The 20,665-nt window shown below is 33.2% G+C and overlaps 4 protein-coding genes across 8 annotated transcripts; all 4 read left to right on the top strand.

Moving 5' to 3' along the window:
- The first annotated feature begins 5,918 nt into the window (after positions 1–5,918).
- Positions 5,919–8,923, top strand: LOC107428606 (protein PAL OF QUIRKY). 3 transcript variants are annotated; one of them, XM_048462887.2, is made up of 4 exons: positions 5,919–6,212; positions 6,335–6,709; positions 7,379–7,467; positions 8,582–8,923. In XM_048462887.2, exons 1-3 carry the CDS (start codon positions 6,071–6,073, stop codon positions 7,402–7,404), a joined length of 543 nt encoding a protein of 180 aa, XP_048318844.2. In that variant the 5' UTR covers positions 5,919–6,070; the 3' UTR covers positions 7,405–7,467; positions 8,582–8,923. The 3 variants fall into 3 exon arrangements, with proteins under 3 accessions (XP_048318844.2, XP_048318843.2, XP_048318842.2); XM_048462886.2 differs by having other exon boundaries at positions 5,920–6,212; positions 7,737–8,923; XM_048462885.2 differs by having other exon boundaries at positions 5,920–6,212; positions 6,335–6,994; positions 7,737–8,923.
- A 2,011-nt stretch (positions 8,924–10,934) lies between these two features.
- Positions 10,935–14,123, top strand: LOC107428592 (uncharacterized). Its single transcript, XM_048462884.2, has 9 exons — positions 10,935–11,211; positions 11,377–11,486; positions 11,658–11,776; positions 11,884–11,981; positions 12,173–12,260; positions 12,347–12,475; positions 12,605–12,713; positions 12,994–13,130; positions 13,907–14,123. The coding sequence occupies exons 1-9, from the start codon at positions 11,150–11,152 to the stop codon at positions 13,949–13,951; spliced, it is 897 nt and encodes a 298-aa protein (XP_048318841.1). The 5' UTR covers positions 10,935–11,149; the 3' UTR covers positions 13,952–14,123.
- A 145-nt stretch (positions 14,124–14,268) lies between these two features.
- LOC107409836 (plant intracellular Ras-group-related LRR protein 3-like) lies at positions 14,269–17,427 on the top strand. Of its 2 annotated transcripts, XM_048462883.2 has the most exons (4): positions 14,269–15,266; positions 15,693–15,859; positions 15,966–16,115; positions 16,203–17,427. In XM_048462883.2, exons 1-4 carry the CDS (start codon positions 14,658–14,660, stop codon positions 16,603–16,605), a joined length of 1,329 nt encoding a protein of 442 aa, XP_048318840.1. In that variant the 5' UTR covers positions 14,269–14,657; the 3' UTR covers positions 16,606–17,427. The 2 variants fall into 2 exon arrangements, with proteins under 2 accessions (XP_048318840.1, XP_048318839.1); XM_048462882.2 differs by having other exon boundaries at positions 15,966–17,427.
- A 1,098-nt stretch (positions 17,428–18,525) lies between these two features.
- LOC132799173 (protein DOWNY MILDEW RESISTANCE 6-like) lies at positions 18,526–20,242 on the top strand. 2 transcript variants are annotated; one of them, XM_048463342.2, is made up of 4 exons: positions 18,526–18,681; positions 18,793–19,046; positions 19,150–19,477; positions 19,835–20,242. In XM_048463342.2, the coding sequence occupies exons 1-4, from the start codon at positions 18,601–18,603 to the stop codon at positions 20,099–20,101; spliced, it is 930 nt and encodes a 309-aa protein (XP_048319299.2). In that variant the 5' UTR covers positions 18,526–18,600; the 3' UTR covers positions 20,102–20,242. The 2 variants fall into 2 exon arrangements, with proteins under 2 accessions (XP_048319299.2, XP_048319298.2); XM_048463341.2 differs by having other exon boundaries at positions 18,528–19,046.
- The last annotated feature ends 423 nt before the right edge of the window (positions 20,243–20,665 follow it).

The raw sequence follows: 20,665 nt of genomic DNA, 5'->3' as shown, positions 1-20,665 counted from the left end.
TCAGCTACAGTCCCGTTCTCATTCGAGAAAAAAAATTTTATATGCATCGTTATATAGATAGTGTGATATAACAATAATTCATAATTGGTTAAATAATTATTTTTAAGGGAAAAAAAAAAGAAAAAGAAAAAGATAAAAGCAAGTTTACATGCTTTAGTTTTACGTTCAAGTACTTTCTCCTTATTTAAGGTGATATTTTTCTGAGAGAACCTATAGAAATAAAACCCATTATTTATAATCTCGGGAAAAATACGCACGAGAATAAATTAACCTCCTAGTCTCCAATATTAGAAAATAAAAATCTCGAAAAAAAACTTCAACCTGCATAAAATTCTTTGTTAATTTTCTTCAATTTTTAATTCCAAAATTTTGAACCTCCACCAAGTCAATTTGTGGGCTTGGAGAACCATTTAGAACGCATCACTGGAAGAACTCGCCGAGATGGAGAAAAAGACATTATGGTCCCCAATAATTATAGAATCTCAGTATATTCTATTTAAGGCTTTGGTGCCTCATGGGTCAAGGGTCAGCCGGTCCATCACTCCTCCAAACTCTACTTTTACCAATTCTATGTCAATGGGAAAGTTCCAAACCAAATCCCACACACTATTGACTAAAATGCTAGACAGACATTCTACATATTTCCATGTGGCAAGATCTTAATGGATCAATACTTTTTTTTTATCATTTATAAAAATTTCTAATTAAAATCTTATTTACAATGAAAAATTTTGATACCTATGTTACATGAATAATATAATATAACAAATTATTTATTATCAAATATATAATGATATTAATATAGAACTTATATATTTTAGTTTATTTTGCATAATTTTAGGTCATTAAAAAAAAAAAAAGATGACATAAACATTGCAAATAGTATTTTGTTGTTTATGGAAAGTTCTTAATCAAATCTCTCACACTACTAATTAGGGGTGGACAAAATTCAATCCAACCTATTCAAATCGACTGATCTAATCTATTTTTAGTAGTTTGATTGGATTCAAAATATCATAAATTGTTTAGATTGGATTGGTTATTGGGTTGGAAATTTAAATCCAATCCAACCCAAATTATATATTTTCTACATTTTTTTTTCATTTTTAATAGTTATATTTTTTTTTATCTTATTTCCATTTCCCAAATGAAATTGAAACCCTAAACATTTACATACCTTGCTGCTGCACTACCACCATAATCGTTAACCAAACTTCGATTCAACCATCAACACAACCATCAAATTCAAAACTCACAGCACCATTAACTAGGAGTGAGATGATAACTATTAATTATTGCTATTTGTAAAGTGTATGATATGTATCAGTTGCTATCTTTTATTCTTCATTTTCTATTGAATTTTTTTTTATTATTTTAACATTGATGAGTGCTGATGAATATTATAAATTGCAATATTATATTATATTCTATGTTAGATTACTCTAATTGTAATTTATATTTGGATAATTATAATTTATTATTTATATTTTATATTTGAAAATTTTTTAATTTGTATTATATAGTTATAGACTAGTAAATTTTAAATCGATTAATCAATTAAAACCAAACCAATTATAAATAATTTGGTTTGATTTGAATTAATATTTTAATAATTTAAATTGAATTTTATATTAAATAAATTAAAAAGTATAGATTGTATTATATTTTAGTTTAAAACCGAACTATTCTAATTTATACCTATCTCTAGTACGGACTAAACATGCGAAACAGGCATTCTACATGGCGAAATCTCAATGGACGAGCGCTTTGTTTACGGTTTGTGACCTGCATATGGTGTGCAGTCGATCTCCACAACCAGAATCAATTTTCAATCGCAATGTTCCCAAAACAGATGCATTTTTCCACAAAATGTGGGACCCTTTTTGCTTCTGCAAAAATTCCAATCAGACGGTAAACAGACACCCCAACATCGGGTTAAAGCAGCTCCCAGAAGCATCACATGGGGGAGGTAATGAAAAAAATGGGTCCCATCCCGATGTCGGAGTTCTTACCCAAATGTTTAGGTACATCTACTGCACACATTATGTTTTCCACCACAAAGGACCTCTCGTTTCATCAAACCGCTATCTCATCCCAATTGGAAATCACCAAAACATGCGGTTTGAACTGGTAACTTGGCCTTGATTCCGACACGTGTGACTCGCACACATTTTTTTTTTTTTCTTCTTTCGATGAATTCTCAACAAAACGACAACCAACCCTCTCTCACGCCCCCCACTTGTTTATTTGCGTCCTTGACAGTGAGGTGTCAGCATCCCATATACAAGTGTCCATTGTGCGCCCTTGCCACGTGTAAAAGACATTGTAAGGTCAGGATTTTAACCGCATTTATATAATCCCTCCAAATATACTGATTGCAATGAATAAGGGAAAATTACCAAAATATATACATATATATAAAGTAGGTAAAAGTGAACGTTGTTTTTGTGAAGGTGCGAAAATTCCAACTTGCATTCTTCGTTAAAGTAGGTTATTCTCCACCTTTTATATATTTGCCAAATCTACCAAAACTCTGGTCGAAAATGGTAGCAGTGAGTGAGTAAAGAACCTGGCACAAAGGTTCTCAAAGAATCAGAAAGACTTGGATAGCAATTATTTGGTTTGGGGATTTCAAAAATTGGAACTTTGGGACCTACATATTATAGTCCTCAAGTGCCATATGTATGTGAATAAACCAAACAAAGTGCATCATTCTATGTGCTTTAGGATAAGAAGATAAAAGGTGGATATGCTCAGCACCTTTTGAAAATTTCTCAAAATTATAAACTTATAATGATATTTATATGGAATTTGGGAAGGAGGACGAAATGGGAAATGCGACTCTTTCACTCTTTGGGTGGCTTGGCTGCCTAACGTAAGTAGGACCCCATCCTCTGTTCTCATGCCCATGTTCAACAATTCAGAGGAGAAAAGAGATTAATATGGTGTGACATAATGAATGAAAATGACAAAGGATAATTTTATTGGTCTAAGGGTTTTGAGAAAGTTTATCCCTTAAATAAGTTGCCCATCTTGACGTAAGCTTTGGTTGCCTTGTAGCTACGATTGGGAATTAGGAAATTCTCATAGGACTTTTTCCATATAATTATCATTTCCAAAAGATTAAAAAAAAAAAAAAAAAACTAAGCCACATTTAAATGCTATCTAGATTTTTTTTAAACCAATTATTTAATTACAAATGATCTAAAATTATTCTACATCCTGTGTGATTCAAATCTGTGAACACAAGTAGAGATATCCAACCATTAAAACTAACCATTTTCATCAAAACTCTATCTTGGTTGAATGTACGTTTTTGAATTCTTGCTCAATATAAATATTACACTAAATCACGAAAAATTTCTTTATTTTTTAAGGGTTATTTTACCTCCTAACTATGATACTTTTTAAACTTTACCTTCCAATCTATAAGTTTAATTATTTTGATCTACTTTAGTCCAATCAAACATTTTCGATGGATGAATTTAATTGAATTAATTGTACACAACCTGTATAATGTTATATATAATTTCACCAAAAAAATACTTATATAATTTATATATAAACAATTTTATTATGGTACTATATTTTATTTTTTTGTATACTATGTATGACTAATTTGGTTAAATCCATCGGGAAAAAATGTATAATTGAACTATCATAATAATAATAGTAATAATAAAACCAATAGTTTGGAAGGAGGGGGCAATGTGAAAATTTATAAATGGAAGGACAAAGTGAAAATGTACCATATATAGTTTCGAAGAAAAAATAATATTAATCCGTTTTCTAATTGACATTATTTCCCTTTCCTTTTAGATCTGTTAAATTTGTATTTTGTTTCTTATGATTTATTTATTTATTAAAAAAAGAACCTTCCCCAGATCACGGTGGCTGTTTTCTTATAAATTTTTTAGTCTACTAATAAAATATTGTGAAACTCTAATCAATCAATTAGTTAGTGTGCTTCAAAAAAATAATAATAATAATAATTAGGAGCATAACCATAATAACCAAACCATGTGCAAACGTTACCAAAAAACATTACATGCAAAAAACGATGAGAATCTGGATAAAAATTTACAAAGACCGAATTATTGGTACAATACCAACTACCTAGAGATTTGTGTATATATATATATCAACAGGAATGCCCTACTCATAATGTTTGTCTGAATTGAAGATTCACATAGAAGGTTGTTTTTTGGGATAATCTTCAAGACACAATTTTTGCAGAAAAGCTTGCCATTATTTTCTCTCTCTTTATATTTGCCTCCTATTTTGGTTGTATATGTGATATTATCAAGTTCCAAAAACTCTAAAAGAACCTGAAATTGCACTCTCTATGTGAAACAGTAGGCCGTGGACATTACAGGACCACAGGCCAAGTCTAGAGCACTAAATAACTTAATGGTTTTTAATATACATTCACTGTAAATCAAAACTAATTTAAATATTATGGTTATTAAAAAAAGAAAAAAAAAAAAAAAAAGGGCATCCAATTAACTATCAAACGGAGAATGAAGCTGTCCAATTAAATCCTGACAGCTGTTAGCAGGTTATATCCCAGTCTTCCTCTGAATTCTGAAAAACAAAATCGGTTGTGGAACCCATGCCCTGTATCAGAGTTTGTTATCCATGATTATGACTGTTTTTCTGTTTTCTGTATGATTACAAAATTTGGAGCGTTAAACTTCGTGAAGGTAAGGTTTACCGTTAGAACCAATTTTTGGTTGCAGACGTATGCCGATTAAAACTTAATTTGTCCTTTTTCTACTTTTTTTTTTTTTTTTCTTTTTTGAGAATTTTATTTCGGCGCAGAAATATTCATTTTTTGGTTCATTGACCAGCCGAAAAAAAATTGCCAAATTATCAAATATTTACAATGAATTTTATGTGGAATTCAATTTTCGTTCACACAACACAACAGTCAACTAATATATATCTGAAAAAGCTAAAATACTTTTCGGGTTTCACAAGTATCTTTTATTTGCTCCTTAAGGATTGTCTAAATACTATGACTCTCTCTTTTAGTGAAATAACAATTCATATTTCATATAAAAAATTAGATTAATCGTTTAAAACAATATATTATTTCTTTTGATTAATTACATTATGATATTTTTAATTTTTAGTTAATTATAATTTTTAATATTTTATAATTTAGCAGTTTAATTTTTTATTTTTTTAAGTTAGCACTTAAATTTTTAATTTTTAATTTATTACAATTTTGGGCACTTTGTTTTTTTAACTTTTAACTATAAAATTTAACAATTATATCACGCTTGATATTAAATTATATGAATTTCAAAATTAAAAAATAGCAAAGTGTAAAATATTAAAATTAATTCTAAAATTTACATTAGAGTAGTTTTTAATTTTTTAAAAAATGATATATTATATTTGTAAATTATATTAAATTTTAAATCCTAAAACATTAAAATGCAGCTTTTTAAAAATTTTCACTATTTTTTAATTTAAAATTTGAAATAATTTATCTATTACATTAAATATCTTTTCAATTTCATAATTAAAAATAAAAAAATCTAAATTATAATAAATTAAAAACTAAAAATAATAATAAATTATTATAAATCAAAAATAAAAAAGTTAAGGTTTAAATTATAAAATATAATTAACTTTTTTTTTTTTAGGATATAAAAAATCGGGTGGCCTATTTTTATTATTATAATTTTTGATTAATTGAAAAAAGTAAGATGAGTAGATGATTTTAGGACCGGGAGTGGGGCCATTTCTCGGGCAATAAGGGTAAGGACAGAGTTCATAAGTTACGGGAATCTGCGTGACGTATGCTAGAAGCCTAGAGCCAACCAAAAGGCTAATATGGTAATTTTACTCACTGCTACTATGGAGCCATCTTCCTAGCCAAAACATTTTCTATAAATAAGGGGCGTAGGCTACCATACATAGGCTTGAAGGCGCGACTTCAAAACATCCTTCAAGCGCTCCTTCCTTCTTCTTTTAGCATCATTAGTCTCTCATCATCTTCTTCTTTCTTCTAATCTAATCTTTTAAAGTGGACCCAATTTTTCTCTTACCCCGCAAAAGCATGGTCGGACCCTCCACCGCCACCATCAAGTTCCTCTGTAGCTACGGCGGCAAAATCCTTCCCCGTTATCCCGACGGCAAACTCCGTTATCTTGGCGGCGAAACCCGTGTCCTCGCCGTTGACCGCTCCATTTCCTTCGCCGGTCAGTACTTTCTCTCTCTGTGTATGTATATATATATATATATGTATGTATGTTTATGTGTACGTGTATGTATGCGTATGAGCTTATGAGGAGTGGTGTGTGGTGCGTGTATGTGTATACAGAGCTGTTGTTGAAGATGGGTGAGTTGTGTGGAACATCGGTGAGTCTTCGTTGTCAGTTGCCGACTGAGGATCTAGATGCTCTGGTATCTATCACCTGTGATGAGGACCTGGCGAATCTAATCGAAGAATACGATCGGGCCGCATCACCACCGTCCAATTTGAAGATCAGAGCCTTCCTATCTCCTCCGAAATCCATCAAAAAAATCTCTCCTCCTCTTTCGTCAGCTTCTTCGAGCTCATCTAATTACACCGCTTCCAGTTCCACACCAAGGTCTACGATGATGCCGGTAGTAGTGACCGATCGGTGCTTCCGTCAGATCTCTCCGCCGGCGGTGGTGCCGTTTCGAAAATCTACCGGCAAGAATATTCCTCACTGTGCGTATCATGCTCATGGAAATTCCGGCCATATTTATCTCATTCACAGCGGCAATCACTGGCAATAATAAGCCCGGAAAAAAAATTTTCCATGGACGGAGACTTAAAAATCTTTAAAAAGAAATACTACAAATAGACGAGAGAAAAAATGACAAAAAAAAGTTCATATATATATATATGTCATATAAATGATGTAATTGGGGGACTGTAAAATCGTTGAGAAGGATTGGTTTTGATCCGGGGCGATTAATGAATTTTTCAGTCCAATTTGGTTTTTATGTGTTGGTGAGTATTTTTTTTTTTTTTTTCGCTCACAAAAATTTCCAAACCCTCTGCATAAACAGCGCTCCGGGATATCTTTTTTCACTTCCACTCGGTTGCTGTTTCCTTTGTCCGATCGTCGTCGTTGCATGCCACGTTGTGTCTGATAGTGTTTTGGATCGTCACTTGTAATGATGCTTTTGGTTGAAACGTTTAGTCCGTCGTCCTCGTCCTTTGCCTGTTCATTGCCATTTTTCAACGTCATTCAATGCACCCTTTTGTCCTTTTTATTTTTATTTGTCCATATTTTTATTTTTTATTGTGTTTATTTATTCATTTTATTTCAGTGGTTATGTTTATTATGATTTATGTTTGAATGATTAATGGCTTTAACCTTGTGACTTGCAGGTTTAGGAAGATATGGAAATGATTGAAGCTGGAAGTTAATCAGTTGCAGATGTTGGGAATTTAGATGGAATTTGTTAAAGGAGGGGAATGTAAGCGCCTTTTTCTTTCGTTTTCTCTTTTACTTTCTTCCCTGTGTGTTTTGATATGTTTATCCAAACGGTGGGAATTTTCTGAGTAATCAATATCATAAGGGACATGAAAACGCCCAACTAGTATTAAATTAATAATATAATTAAAAGCCTAAAATGACGCATTGAGTCCCACATAACATAATTTTCTTTGATTTTAAGGTTCTTATCGCTAAGATATTTTGATCATTTTGATAGCAAGTTCATGATGGTTTTGCGTTTTTGACCAGATTGGACCGGACACTTTAATGAAGGTGGTGGAGCAAATGATAGTTTTCCTATCTACAAAATCCGACAAATAATTCCAAAAGCCATAGCCAGAAATTGGAAAGACACTGGGGGACCATTTTGGGTGTTAATGGGGCTCTCAATACTGGAACTTGCTTGAACATTAGAGAGAAAAGAACCCCATCAAAAAGTGACCCATGACAGCTGGAACATTAAGCTACAGCAAATTAATTAAATCCCCCCCCCCCCCCCCCCCCTCCCCCCCCCAAAAAAAAAAAAAAAAAGGAAATTCAATTTTCTTATAAAATATGGAGGGGAAAAAAAAAGAAGAAAAATATTTCTATTAGCGAAGAGATAGGATCAAAGAGAATGGCCTCACCCCCGAAACCCCAGCCCCCAAAAAAAAAAAAAAAGTTTGGAAATTCAATTTCCTTATGAAAAATGAACCCCCCAAAAAAAATAAAAATAAATAAAAGAAGTAAAATATTTCAGCAAGAGATTGAATCTATTAGAGAAGAGATAGAGAGGATCAAAGTCTTGATTTTTGATGGAAAAGAAATGGCCTCCACTCATGTAGCATTCAGGAAGGTAGATTCCTTTTTGGTGTGTAAGTTTTTGGAGAGATTTGAGATCATACCAATTTTCATTAATTAAATTATAAGAAGCCAAACAATCCATTGAAAGAGAGTTGATCAATGTCATCTTGTGAACTATAATATAATATAAAAGGAAAAAAATAAAGAAGATGGGAAGTGGTTTACTGGTTTAAGGTAAAACATACCCCACCATGTGTGATCTTTTATTCCTTTCTATTCCTAACAAATATATAATATATGTTTGGATCCAGAGAAAAAAGCATCATTTCCCAGTCATCTATTTGACATGGAAAAGAGGGCAATTGTCATGGATCCCACAGAGAGCAACCCACCGTGTCGGATCCGAGTTTCGGGGACTGCATTGTAAAGTCACTGTTTGATGAGTGGCAAACATTAATGGAAGATAAGGCTCCGGTGAAAGTGATGAGGAATGCTCGGGATTTGGAGAGGTCGGAAAGTTGGGACCCTTTCGGAAATAGATACTTGGTTACAAAATTTTAGATAGAAAGTTTTTGTGGGAGATATGCAGAGTTTATTTATTGTGTAGCAGGTAAAATAGAAATAAATAAAGAGTTCTTTTTCAAGTTTTACTATAGATGTGGCTGATCATGGTCCTCTCACTTATACATGATTAATATTTTAGTTGGATTTTCTTCATTGAGATGACCCTCTTCACTATTTTGTTTGGTTTATGTGAATGTATTGTTTGGAGAGAAAGAAAAGAAAAAAAAGGCAACAGCTGGGGAAATTCTTTTTTCTGCAGATGGAGAAGGAGGGGTTCCAAAACATCAGTTGTGCTTATTCCACAGAATATTAGCAGGTGCCTACCCCCTTTGAGACTTATAAAAAACTAAAAAAAAAAGAACAAGTTGGCAAAACCCTTTGAATATTGAAGATAAAGACAATTACTATTTGAGAAGAATAAAAAAAGGGAGTGTGTAAAAAGAAAGAAACAATACATTAGCCACCATGTCTGTGGACCCTGATGAAGTGTACTTGAGAAAAAACACACAGGTTAAAAGAATGTACACATATTGCCTTAAAATGAGCAGAGTTCATGCATCAATGTAGACATCATAGATAATACCATGTAGAGAAAAATAATTGTAACCGAAAAAAAAAATATAAAGAGAAAATTAATATATGATACGAATTATCTAAATTAACATTAGATTGAATGGACAAACTTAATAATATTAAATTTATTTGACGTGGTAAATAACACAGCTATATATTAATAATATAAAAATTCATATAACATATACATGTATAAGTGAATTTACTCTTAAATAGATTAATAAAATCCAAGTGATATTATAAAAAACTTTGATGCTTCTAGCATTATAGATAATCATTTGGGTTAATCTTTAAAAATTAATGTATTCAAGTACAATAATGTTACATGAAGAAAATTAGTTACCAATAACAGATCTTATAAATTGATACACATGTTATCATGTGCTATCGTATTCCTAAATGCATTAACAGATTACACACGCAACCTTTGAGTCGGTTTGAATATGGAATGGTAGAAAGAGAATAGTGAATGCAAAATCCAGATTTGAAAAAAAAAAAAAAAATTATTGAAGAAAGGAAAATCTAGTGGTAGATAACCAGGGTGCTGTTGGACAATATATTCAATATTGGCATTACTTGATACCTTCTACCACACGCAGTGTCGGGCGTCTCCATTTGTTACTCTCTAATAAGATGAGGTTTTCGTGGAGCCAATTTTCAATACTAATACATGTCCCATCTAATTTTACCAATAAATAAATAAATGTATGTCGCATCTAAGTACCAAAAATATTAAGAAAAAAATTTAAATTGTCCCATCCATATATGATCAATCTTTAGTGGGTAGGAAATTTTTAACTCCTATAACATTGAAGATTCTGATGTTGTGGCATGGAAGAGCTCATAGCCTCCTCCAATTAGATAACATTTTATTGGAACAATTCAAATCACAATGTTCACCATGATAATCCCTTGCTCCTAGTTCGACCAGAACTTGAATTTTACATTTTAATTTAAATCTCCGATTAAACAGAATAAAAAAAGAGTTTTTTACATTCTCATCTCCCCATTCTCATTATCAAAAAAGAAGAAGGAAAAAGAAAAAAAAATGGCCAAAAGAAAAAAAAAATTTATTAAATCAATTATCAGGTAAAATATCTCATTCATCATATACTTTGAAAAGGGTTTCGTCCAAAATAAAAACTTTGTAAATAGATATTTATTGAAAAAAAAAAAAAAAAGAAGATATTTATTGAAAAGAAATTGTGCTTAAACTTTTGTTGGGCGGGTCTTCAATCAATTTGGGCTTCAAAACTGAAAGGCTCATTATCTTGTTCTTGTGACCCATAACCCAACGAAATTACTGATCAATCATGGGCCTATGAGGCTTCCATGGAAGTCCATTAATCTCAGATCTCTGCTTGCAATGTTCAAAACATGAAGCCCAAAAACTTTTGTTATCCTAATGTCGACGGTAGGAAAACAAAGTAGTTTAGTGTGTGTGTGTGTGTGTTACCGTCCTTTGTTTCTTTTTTTTTTTTTTTTCGAAAACCTAATTGGTTAGTTTACTTTACTCTGTGGGTGGGGTTTAACATCTGCCACAGACGAGAAAAACCCCAACCAAATGATCTGGTACCATTTTTGTATTTTATTTTTGTAGCCAAAACCCCCAAAGTCTAAAAACCTAAGACAACAATTTTTGGAATAAGCCCTAAAAGAGGGCATAAACCCTGAACCTCCGACCGACGATAAAAACCTCAGAACAGATTTGATAGTGAATAACAACAAGAGTTTGGTTAAAGATGCAGAACGACGAGGTCATATGGCAGGTTATCAGGCACAAGCACTGCAGCTTCATGTCTAAGTTTGTCTCTTTTTTCTCCTTTTTCTTTTTTTGAAGTTCTGGTGATCCTTTTTCTTTTTTCACATTCATGGGGCTAATAATTGGTTCGTTTTTACAATTTGGGGTTTTCATTCTGATAAATTTTAAATTGGTTTTTTATTTATTTATTTTTTCCCTCGATTGTAGAATTTCAACTGGGATTTTCTGTCGAAACCCGTATAACGTAACTGGGATCTGTAACCGAAGCTCGTGCCCACTTGCCAATAGTCGCTATGCTACTATTCGCGACCATGATGGTACTTGTTTTAGTTTTTCTTCATCCTCTTCTCCTTGTAGAGTATTTTTATTTAATTATTTTTATTGCAATTGTACATATAGTCAACTTTTAAACTTTGGGCAAAGCAAACTATAATGTGGTTTTTTTCATTGCCACTTAATTGAATATGGGTTGTGTTTGTGTACCGCAGGAGTCTTCTATCTTTATATGAAAACAATAGAAAGAGCTCATATGCCGAACAAGTTGTGGGAAAGAGTTAAGCTGCCAAGCAATTATGAAAAAGCGCTTGCAATCATTGACAAACATCTGGTATTGAAAAATGTGGATTGTTTTGATAATTTTGGTTCGTTCCTTGTGATTTTCTACTTAAATTATTGGGAGTTTTCAATCATTCAATACCCTTTTTGAATTGGCAGATGTATTGGCCTAAGTTACTTGTACACAAGATAAAGCAACGGTTAACCAAAATGACTCAGATGCGGATACGTATGAGGAAACTTGCTTTGAAAACAAGGTTTGAACTGCCTCAATCTTGTACTGTTATGTTTTTCTTCTGGACATACGCACTTTTAAAGAATTATGTGAATTGACTTGTTATGCTGTTGGTACTAATATGAATGAGTTTATGATTATAACCCACCCTTTTATTTCCTCTAATTGCTTTGATGTATTTTGTTATAAAGCATCTGTTTCTGTTTTTAACAGGGAGAAGATAATGACAACACCAAGGAAAGAGAAAAAGAGGGAGTCTAGAAGAGAAGAAAAAGCTGAAAAAGCTGCAGTGTTGGAAAAGGTTTTATATTCTGGATCACACTAATGAAGTATCGAAATTTTATATGTGTCAACCAGTTTTCACCGAAATTTTCTATGTTTCTGCAGAGTATTGAAAATGAACTATTAGAACGCCTGAAGAGAGGAGTTTATGATATATATAATTATCCTGTCAAAGAATACAATAAAGTTCTTGATATGGAAGAAATGCAGCCTGTTAGTGAAGAAGATGAGGAGGTATTTTTCTGTTGGCATGAGCTTATTTTTAAAATATAGTCGTTAATAAAATGTGAAATGTTTTTTGTTGGATTACTTATAAGTTAAAATCCCAAAACAAAAGATAATTCCTTTTCTTGGAAAATGCAGGAACCTGAGATAGAATATGTTGAAGGTTATGATGAACTCGAGGAGGAAGAGGATATGGAAGATTTTGGTGGTCCTGCAATGTTTCAATCACTTACAGAAGATGATAATGGTGAGGGTGATTCAATATACTTGCTTTTGAATGTTTTCTTTGATAGTGATCTTGTTGGTAATAGTTTAGTTATTTGTCCTCTATGCATTTACATAAATGCAAGTGGTCCATAGCTGAACTTCTTGATTTGATACCTCAGAAGAGTTAAAAGGATTTTTTTTTTTTTTTTTTGGTTGGTTTTTTGTTTAAACGATGTATAAAATTATGGAAAGAAATAGTGTGAAAATGTGTATCAGATAGATTCATTTGCAGCTTAATGATATAGTTGGAATGGATGTAGATGAAGATGCTGACGATGATGAGACAGAACCATCTAGTCACAAGAGAGTGAGAAAAGAGTCAGACTTGGCTCTTAAAAAGCTTCAGAAAGATGATCCCCATGCGAAATTGAAGAAGAAGGCAAGGGTACTTGTTGAGGTAATGATGATTATCTTTGTTTCTTTCAGTCTGTTGTTGGCCAATTATTTCTGATTTAATTGTCCAGTCTTTTCAATTATTTGACAACACATGGGGACAGATTACTTTCTATTTTTTTGAGATGTTGCAAAAATCTCAAGATCTTTAGTTGGTTTCAGTTTAGACATCTCACTTTTCTATAGTTGCAAAAATCTTGAAGTGCTGCTGGATGCAGAATTTGTTACTGCTAGATGAAGTCTTATTTAATATTCTTGATGTCGATTAAATAATTTAAATTTCATTAAGTTCCAATTTTTATATGATGTGAACACTAAGGATTTTCATTTTTACTTACAAAAAAAGATGGAAAAAAGAAAAAAATGAAAGGAAAAAAGGAAACTGATGTTTGTCATTGTTGTGTCCTAAACCTGCTGCTCCAATACCATGGGAGGCAATTAATTGGAGGAGCATAGCTGCTTTGTCCTTCTCTGTCTAGCCTAGCTTTGCTGCTTGAAGCTTAAGTTCTGTTATCTTCAGTTCGTCTATGCTTGGGTTTCGTGAATGTTAATTTGAAGATTCCATAAATTCTTATGCGACCCTGCGTGTCTGATGTTGTGTTATACGTCTTCTGATTCTCTTTCATTGCAACTGTATCTGGATAAAGATTAATGAACAATACAAATTGCTAGTGAATCTGTTGATCTCCATGAACTGTATTTTTCAGCGAAATTATGTGTAAAATTCTTTCAAAATTATGCAAGTACATTCATCCATAATTAATTTGTTTTCTCTGTCAGGTTGAGCATGAAGATGACTTAGAAAGAGAAAAGGCAGTCCACTAGAAAGCAATGTTTCTTAGGAGCTTTGGCTGTAGATTATCCCCCGGATTTGCTGGGAAATGAGGGAGACTTGCGGAGTTGTAGACAAGAAATTTTGTTTTGATAGTTTTGCTGTTCTGATGATAGTGGAACGCTAAACCAAATTATGTTCAATGAATGCCAATCTTTTCTTGAACCATTTGCTTTTTGCTTTGTGTTTTTTTTAACTGTTATTTGGAAGAACGGTTTGTGATCCAACTGTTCCCTTTTTTTTTTTTTTTTTTTTTTGGGCCCTTAAATTGAGAAAAGGAAGAAGTCAGTTCTGTACAAAAATTTTGAATATTTTCTAACAATGATGAACTATTGCTTGCTTACATACCGAACACGATTAAGTCATATTCGTCGTGTTCTAGAAGAGTAAATTTTCTTCTCCACATCTAATTGAAGACTGACAAAAAGACTTTTGAAAGTGGAAAGAGTCAGATTTGTGCCAAGCTACGGTTGCACTGCTGCCCAATATCTTCCATCAACTACACAATCATAAAGTAAACATCTTCCACCAATTAAATTCATAAACCAATCACAAAATTTTTACTACTGGATAAAAGTTTTCTCATGTAATGAACACTTTATAGCTCCTCTGTTTTCTTCTTTTTCTCCTGTACCAATCTCGTAGTATCTCTTTTTCTTCCATCTCTAAATCGCACTGGTCTAAGCTTTATAAGAAAAAATGGAGTCAAACCCAACAGAGTTCAAACTTTTATGTTACGTCCTAACCCAGCTCGATCCCAACTCTTACCCAAAACTCGGAGAAGAAATTCAGCAGACTCTGCTGATCCAGTTTCCCAATTTGAATCATCCAAAAGTCCTAGACTCAATGACCCAGATCATACCAAACGACGCCGTTCAAACCCTGTCCCTGCTACGCACCCTTGGTTCTCGCCCTGATCCTGTAGCCGTTGCAGTTGCTCGTGAAAAGATGGCAGAGATTCAACACAAACTCCAAAGTACCATCGAAGAAGAAGAAGAAATACTTAAAGGAGCCGCTGAGAAGGAGTTGCAGATATATGAAGCGGTGGTGAGATTGGAGGACATGCACGAGGCCTGTGGGAAACATTTGAAGGATGTGGAGGAGAAGTTGGTGGAGGCTTATGGGTCAGTCATCATGGAGGTGTTCGACGATGGAGTGAATGAGGAAGTGATTGGGATATTGAAAGAGGCAGAGACTCGGCTAGTGGAGAGGATTGAGCTTTCTGATCGCCAGCTTCGGTTTCTTCCCGAAGCTTTTGGGAAGCTTCATGGCTTGGTCTCGCTCAATTTGTCCCACAATCAGTTAGAGGTTCTCTCTCTCTCTCTCTCTCTCTCTCTCTCTCTGCGCAAAGGGAAAAGATCAAAAAGCCGATTTTTATTTATTTATTTTTCATTTTTGGACCAATAAATTTTTAGGGAGACTAATTGGCTCTGTTCATTTATTTTATATTACCAATGAATAGTTAAGTCCTGGGTTTGCTTTCGTTTAAAGCCTTGCTACTTCTAAGAATTTCTTATTTCTTCAGTGTAATAGATATCTGGCTTAGAATGATATAATATAAGAGGTTTCTGGGGGAAGATTGGAGTAATTTAGATTTATTAGTTTGATTTGATTATATTTGGACTTTGGAAAATCTGTGCTTTATAGTTGGTAAAGAGTAAATATTTTACTGGTTCAGGTGTAGCATTTGTGTTGTTCATGGTAATTGCTACTTTTATTTGCATGTCAAAACAGAATATTCCAGATTCAATATCAAGACTAAAGAAACTAGAGGAGCTTGATGTTTCTTCCAACCTTTTGGTTTCGTTGCCGGACTCCATTGGATTATTGCTTAACCTAAGGGTCATCAATGTTTCAGGCAACAAGCTTCGTTCCCTGCCTGAATGCATTTCTCTGTGTAGGTAATTTTATTTCTTTATTTTCTTGAAAGCTTCCTGGCTTTTTTGTTGTTGTTGTTGTTGTTATGATCTTTTAGTTGTTTCTAAATCTTTGCTGTCCTTGTTTAAGTTCCCTGGTGGAGATAGATGCGAGCTTCAACAACTTGATGTCTTTGCCAGTAAACATTGGTTATGGACTACCAAATCTTGAAAGGCTTTTGGTTCACTTGAATAAAATCCATTTCCTACCAACATCTATTTGTGAACTGAAATCATTGAGGTACCTAGATGTTCATTTCAATCAACTTCATGGCCTTCCACTGTCAATTGGAAGATTGACAAATCTTGAGGTCTTGAACCTTAGCAGTAATTTTGGCGATCTGAGGGAGCTTCCGGAATCAATTGCTGACTTAACCAATCTCAGGGAGCTAGATTTAAGCAACAATCAGATTCGAGCTCTTCCCAATGCATTTGGTCAGCTTCAAAATCTAAAGAAGCTCAACTTGGATCAAAATCCGCTGGTTATTCCCCCAGTTGACATAGCGAATAAAGGGATTGAAGCGGTCAGGGAATTCATGTCGAAAAGGTGGTTCGGTACCTTAGCAGAGGATCAACAGAGGAGCATACATGATGAAACAAACAAGCAAGAAGCTCAGACTGGATGGCTGGCTTGGGGATCCTCCCTGTTAAGTAACTTTGTTTCTGGGGTTTCTCAGAGTGTTGGAAATGGAAAAGCTCCTAGAGACCCTTGGTTGGAAGAAGAGCTGTAATTGTATAGCTTTTGGTGAAATCTCCGTAATAATCAGTATTATGGTTTTGTAGTTTGATGATACATGGTTTGTGGTCACTGTAAGATACAATATTGATGGCGCTATTATATGATATGCTTGTATGAAGAAATATGTCTTACATTTTACTGTTAAGCTTCAGATATCAGGCTTCATAATTCTCATGGTTTGTTAACATGCCCAAGTCTACAAGTATTTATGGCTCACCTCTATGGTCCATGGGCATTTACCTGAGTTTGAGTCTTCACATGAACTTGAAAAAAGGCTTGGGTGTTCAACAGTCGAATTGGGAAAGCTGGAGGAAAATGGGAGTATTACAATTTGGCATGGTTTTGGTGAAAGACAATCCACTGGTTGTGGTGAGGATGATGAGGTCAGAGAGAGAGAGAGAGAGGTTTCATATATGAGACTGGCTAAGGTCCACTTGAAAATTGGAGATTTCACGTTGAGTGGGAGTTCACACGTGACAAACAGATGGCAGGGGCAGAAAAGAGTGGGGGTGTGTGGCTGGGGGTGGGTAAGAAGCGTTTTAGAGTGCATTGGCGTTGAAAGATAGATGCAATAAAGAAGAAAAGGATTGATGAGAGCATGAGATTGGTAGCTGTGTAATGATAACAAAATATTACGTCTAGTAGTCAAATTTAGAACTTAGAACCTGAAATATCTTTTGACTTTTATCATGCTGAATTACTATTTCTCTAAAAATTAAAGGCCATTGATATCTTGTATTATAACTTGTAATATTGATACCAAACTTATAAATGCATGTGACTCTAAATAAACCAGCACATATATTTCATTTAATTCTTTATTTTTTTTAAAAGAAATGAAACAAGTTTAAATTACTTAATTTTATTGAATATGAGTGAAAATATGTTTGAAAAGAAATTTATAAAAATTAAGGGTGTTTATCGGTTCGAAAATCTACTTAATTTACCAATCAGTAATTGATTTATATCAGTTTTGAACTTGAGCCTTTTTTTTTTTTTTTTTAAAATTTTGGGGCTTTTTCAAAAAACTTTTGAAATTTTTGAATTTTATATTTTGAGTAGTAACCTTTTAACTTGGATTTTTCCATTATATAAAATATTTATTTTTCTAAAATCCATAGAGTGTTTAAAAGAAGAAAAAAAAAATATATATATATATATATAAATATTAAAAAAAAAGTTAAAGCTTTGCAATCAAGTTAAAATTATACAATCGGCCAATAAAATTACAGATAATATAAAATTTATATATATATTTATAGATAATGTTATTATTTTTATTGTTAATCTATTTAATGTGGATCAATTTCATTGGATTTTTCGCTTTAACAATCAACTCAAACCAAATTGATAGTTTGTTTTTGATTTTCAAAATCAATCCAACAATACATTAAAAAAACCAACCAAAACAAAATGAATTGGGTTGGATCGGTCAGTTTTGTCAGTTGATCAGTTTTTTTTTTTTTTGTACATCCCTAATGAAAACTACAAACCAAATAAAATGCTAAGTTGCTAGTGATTAAGTGCAAAGAAGTAAGAAATTTTCATTTGTTTTTATTTATCAATCTGATAGTAAAATACACATAATCCTATAATCTATAAAATATAAAGTTCAATTTTGGATAATAGATTCTAATTACATAATTGGTTACTCATATCTAAATCACAAACTAACTAATTTTTTTTTTATTCAACGAACTTATTTATTTCATTTATTTTAATGATAACTAAATGGTAATTACAAACTGTATAAAATAATGTTTAATTGATATGGAAGGCTTGAAGCATAGAAAGGAAACTTAAATTATGTTAAAATGTATATGTGGTAAAAAATAAAAAATGAAAAGTGCTGGGGCCTAGGGCACCTCAGGCTGCCTCCAACACTGTCCTCATGCTATAAATCTGATAGAAATATAAAAATGAATATAATATGTTTAACCTGTGAGAGTTGTTGTTGTTGTTGTTTCTGCAATATCAAATCCTTTCAATGGTCAGTGATCTGGTTCCCATGTCCTCCTTGTCTCCAAACTTAATACTCCCAGAGGGCCTGAGGCCAAAGCTTTCCCAGGTATCAACTTTAGCTTCAATTCCCATCATCGACTTAAATGAAGATCAACATGGTCATGGAAACATAGTTCAAAAGATATCACAGGCTTGTGAAGAGTATGGTTTTTTCCAGGTCATTAACCATGGAGTTCCTGAAGAATTATGCACAAGAATGATGAATACCATTACTGAGTTCTTCAACTTGCCTCCTGAAGAAAAGGCCCAGTTCTTCTCTACAGATCCTACCAAGGAAGTCAGGATCTTCAACTTCTACCTTAAGGTCAAAGATCAAGAAAATGTCAAAATGTGGAGTGAAAGTTTCTCTCAGCCTTGGCATCCTCATGACAATTTCAGTGATCTCTTGCCCAAAAATCCGCCTCAGTATCGGTAGATTTATAATCTATTACAGTAGATTTTATGTTTTTTTTTTTTTTTTTTAAATAGTTTCTGTAATTCTGAATTTTATGCTCTGGCTTTTGAACTTGTATAGAGAGGTTTTTGGTGAATATGCAAAGGAGATAGGTAAACTGAATAATAGGCTATTTAGCTTGATATCTCAAGGGCTTGGTTTGGAGGAGGATTGCATACAGAAGAAACTAGGTGATAACCCAAAATTGAGAGCTCAAGGGAACTACTATCCACCATGTCCGGAGCCTGAGCTCACACTTGGACTGGCTGTTCATACTGATCCCAATGCACTCACAGTGGTACTGCAATCAGAAGGAGTGACTGGCCTCCAAGTGATCAAAGATGGGAAATGGGTTTCTGTAGACCCAGTTCCCAATGCATTTGTTGTCAATTTGGGTGATCAAATTCAGGTATACCATATCTTGTATCTTTATTCTTAATTTTTATTTTGTTTTTTGTTTTCCAACGTACTTAAATCTATGGATGCTTTCAACAAGATCATGATCTATTTAATTCCAATTCCTAATGTTTGTAAAATTTTATTCTACTTGCGGATGTTGCCCATCTTATCTTTGGCATAGGCAATCTCTTGACGCCGGATCAAAGAGACTAATAATTTTCACACGAATTACATATGCTTAACAGATTATAGCTTCTTTTTCAGTCAATGATCAAGAAATTAATGCTGAAAATTATCAGTGGCTGTTTTTTAATATAGCAAGGAACTTATTCTCAATTGTTGTTTTCGGTTTTTGTTTGTTTTTCAGGTTCTAAGCAATGGAAGGTACAAAAGTGTACACCACAGGGCTGTAACAAACAAAGAGAAGCTGAGGGTTTCATTGGCAATGTTTTATGGACCAAACAAAGAGACTTGGATTGGTCCAATTGAGGAGTTGATAGATGAAGAACACCCTCCCGTATATAGGAGGTATCGTCAAGCAGAGTTTCTTGAAGAATTCATGAGGCAAGAAGGAACAAGGAGGATGGTCAAGGAAGCATTTGAGATACGGAATCAAGGAAAACCCGTGAATTGATGTTTCCAATTCCCTTTTCCACAAAATAAATTGGACACATTTTGGTAGTATCTTAATATTCTTTTCAAACATGTTCTATCTTTTCAATAAGTTAATAAATGACATACTTTTTTCTAATAAAAAGCTATTTATTTCTCCTAATTTCATCCTCTTAAGGGTTCAAAAGTCCTTAGTAATTAGTAAGGTTTGCATATTTGGATAAACCGAATTAACTGTCTATCTAGATCCCACTTATCATTCAAATAAACTAAAATAAATATGAAACCAAACAATAATGAATAAGGCCAGGTGTACATATGCAAAGAAAGCAAATCATACTGGGCAAAATTTTCTCTTTTTGCCAAACGGTGCACACCCCACGGAAAGCTGCTATTTAGTATCTAAACAGAATAACATATCATGGTCTTCAAAATCCAACTCCCCAAGAAATAAGATTTGAGAGCCCAACACTAACAGAGATGGAAAGTTGTGCAGGAGAAATCTCTCCGGTGAGTTTTTAAGTTTAATCCCCTGCTGCAGATCCTTAATTAGAGTGCAGTGGCGTTGAAAGATAGATGCAATAAA

Source organism: Ziziphus jujuba, chromosome 12 (genome assembly GCF_031755915.1).
Source record: "Ziziphus jujuba cultivar Dongzao chromosome 12, ASM3175591v1".
NCBI lineage: Eukaryota > Viridiplantae > Streptophyta > Magnoliopsida > Rosales > Rhamnaceae > Ziziphus > Ziziphus jujuba.
Note: the sequence above shows the minus strand (reverse complement) of the source record. Positions and strands in the feature narration are given on the sequence as shown.

Excerpts from the sequence above, each read along its gene's own strand:
- LOC107409836 (XM_048462882.2), top strand. The coding sequence starts at position 14,658 with ATGGAGTCAAACCCAACAGAGTTCAAACTTTTATGTTACGTCCTAACC. Across the intron at positions 15,267-15,692 it reads TGTCCCACAATCAGTTAGAG|AATATTCCAGATTCAATATC; the intron begins GTTCTCTCTCTC and ends ATGTCAAAACAG. Across the intron at positions 15,860-15,965 it reads GAATGCATTTCTCTGTGTAG|TTCCCTGGTGGAGATAGATG; the intron begins GTAATTTTATTT and ends TCCTTGTTTAAG.
- LOC107428592 (XM_048462884.2), top strand. The coding sequence starts at position 11,150 with ATGCAGAACGACGAGGTCATATGGCAGGTTATCAGGCACAAGCACTGC. Across the intron at positions 11,777-11,883 it reads CAATCATTGACAAACATCTG|ATGTATTGGCCTAAGTTACT; the intron begins GTATTGAAAAAT and ends TTGAATTGGCAG. Across the intron at positions 11,982-12,172 it reads AAACTTGCTTTGAAAACAAG|GGAGAAGATAATGACAACAC; the intron begins GTTTGAACTGCC and ends TGTTTTTAACAG.
- LOC107428606 (XM_048462885.2), top strand. The coding sequence starts at position 6,071 with ATGGTCGGACCCTCCACCGCCACCATCAAGTTCCTCTGTAGCTACGGC. Across the intron at positions 6,213-6,334 it reads CCGCTCCATTTCCTTCGCCG|AGCTGTTGTTGAAGATGGGT; the intron begins GTCAGTACTTTC and ends ATGTGTATACAG.
- LOC132799173 (XM_048463341.2), top strand. The coding sequence starts at position 18,601 with ATGGTCAGTGATCTGGTTCCCATGTCCTCCTTGTCTCCAAACTTAATA. Across the intron at positions 19,047-19,149 it reads AAAAATCCGCCTCAGTATCG|AGAGGTTTTTGGTGAATATG; the intron begins GTAGATTTATAA and ends GAACTTGTATAG. Across the intron at positions 19,478-19,834 it reads ATTTGGGTGATCAAATTCAG|GTTCTAAGCAATGGAAGGTA; the intron begins GTATACCATATC and ends TTTGTTTTTCAG.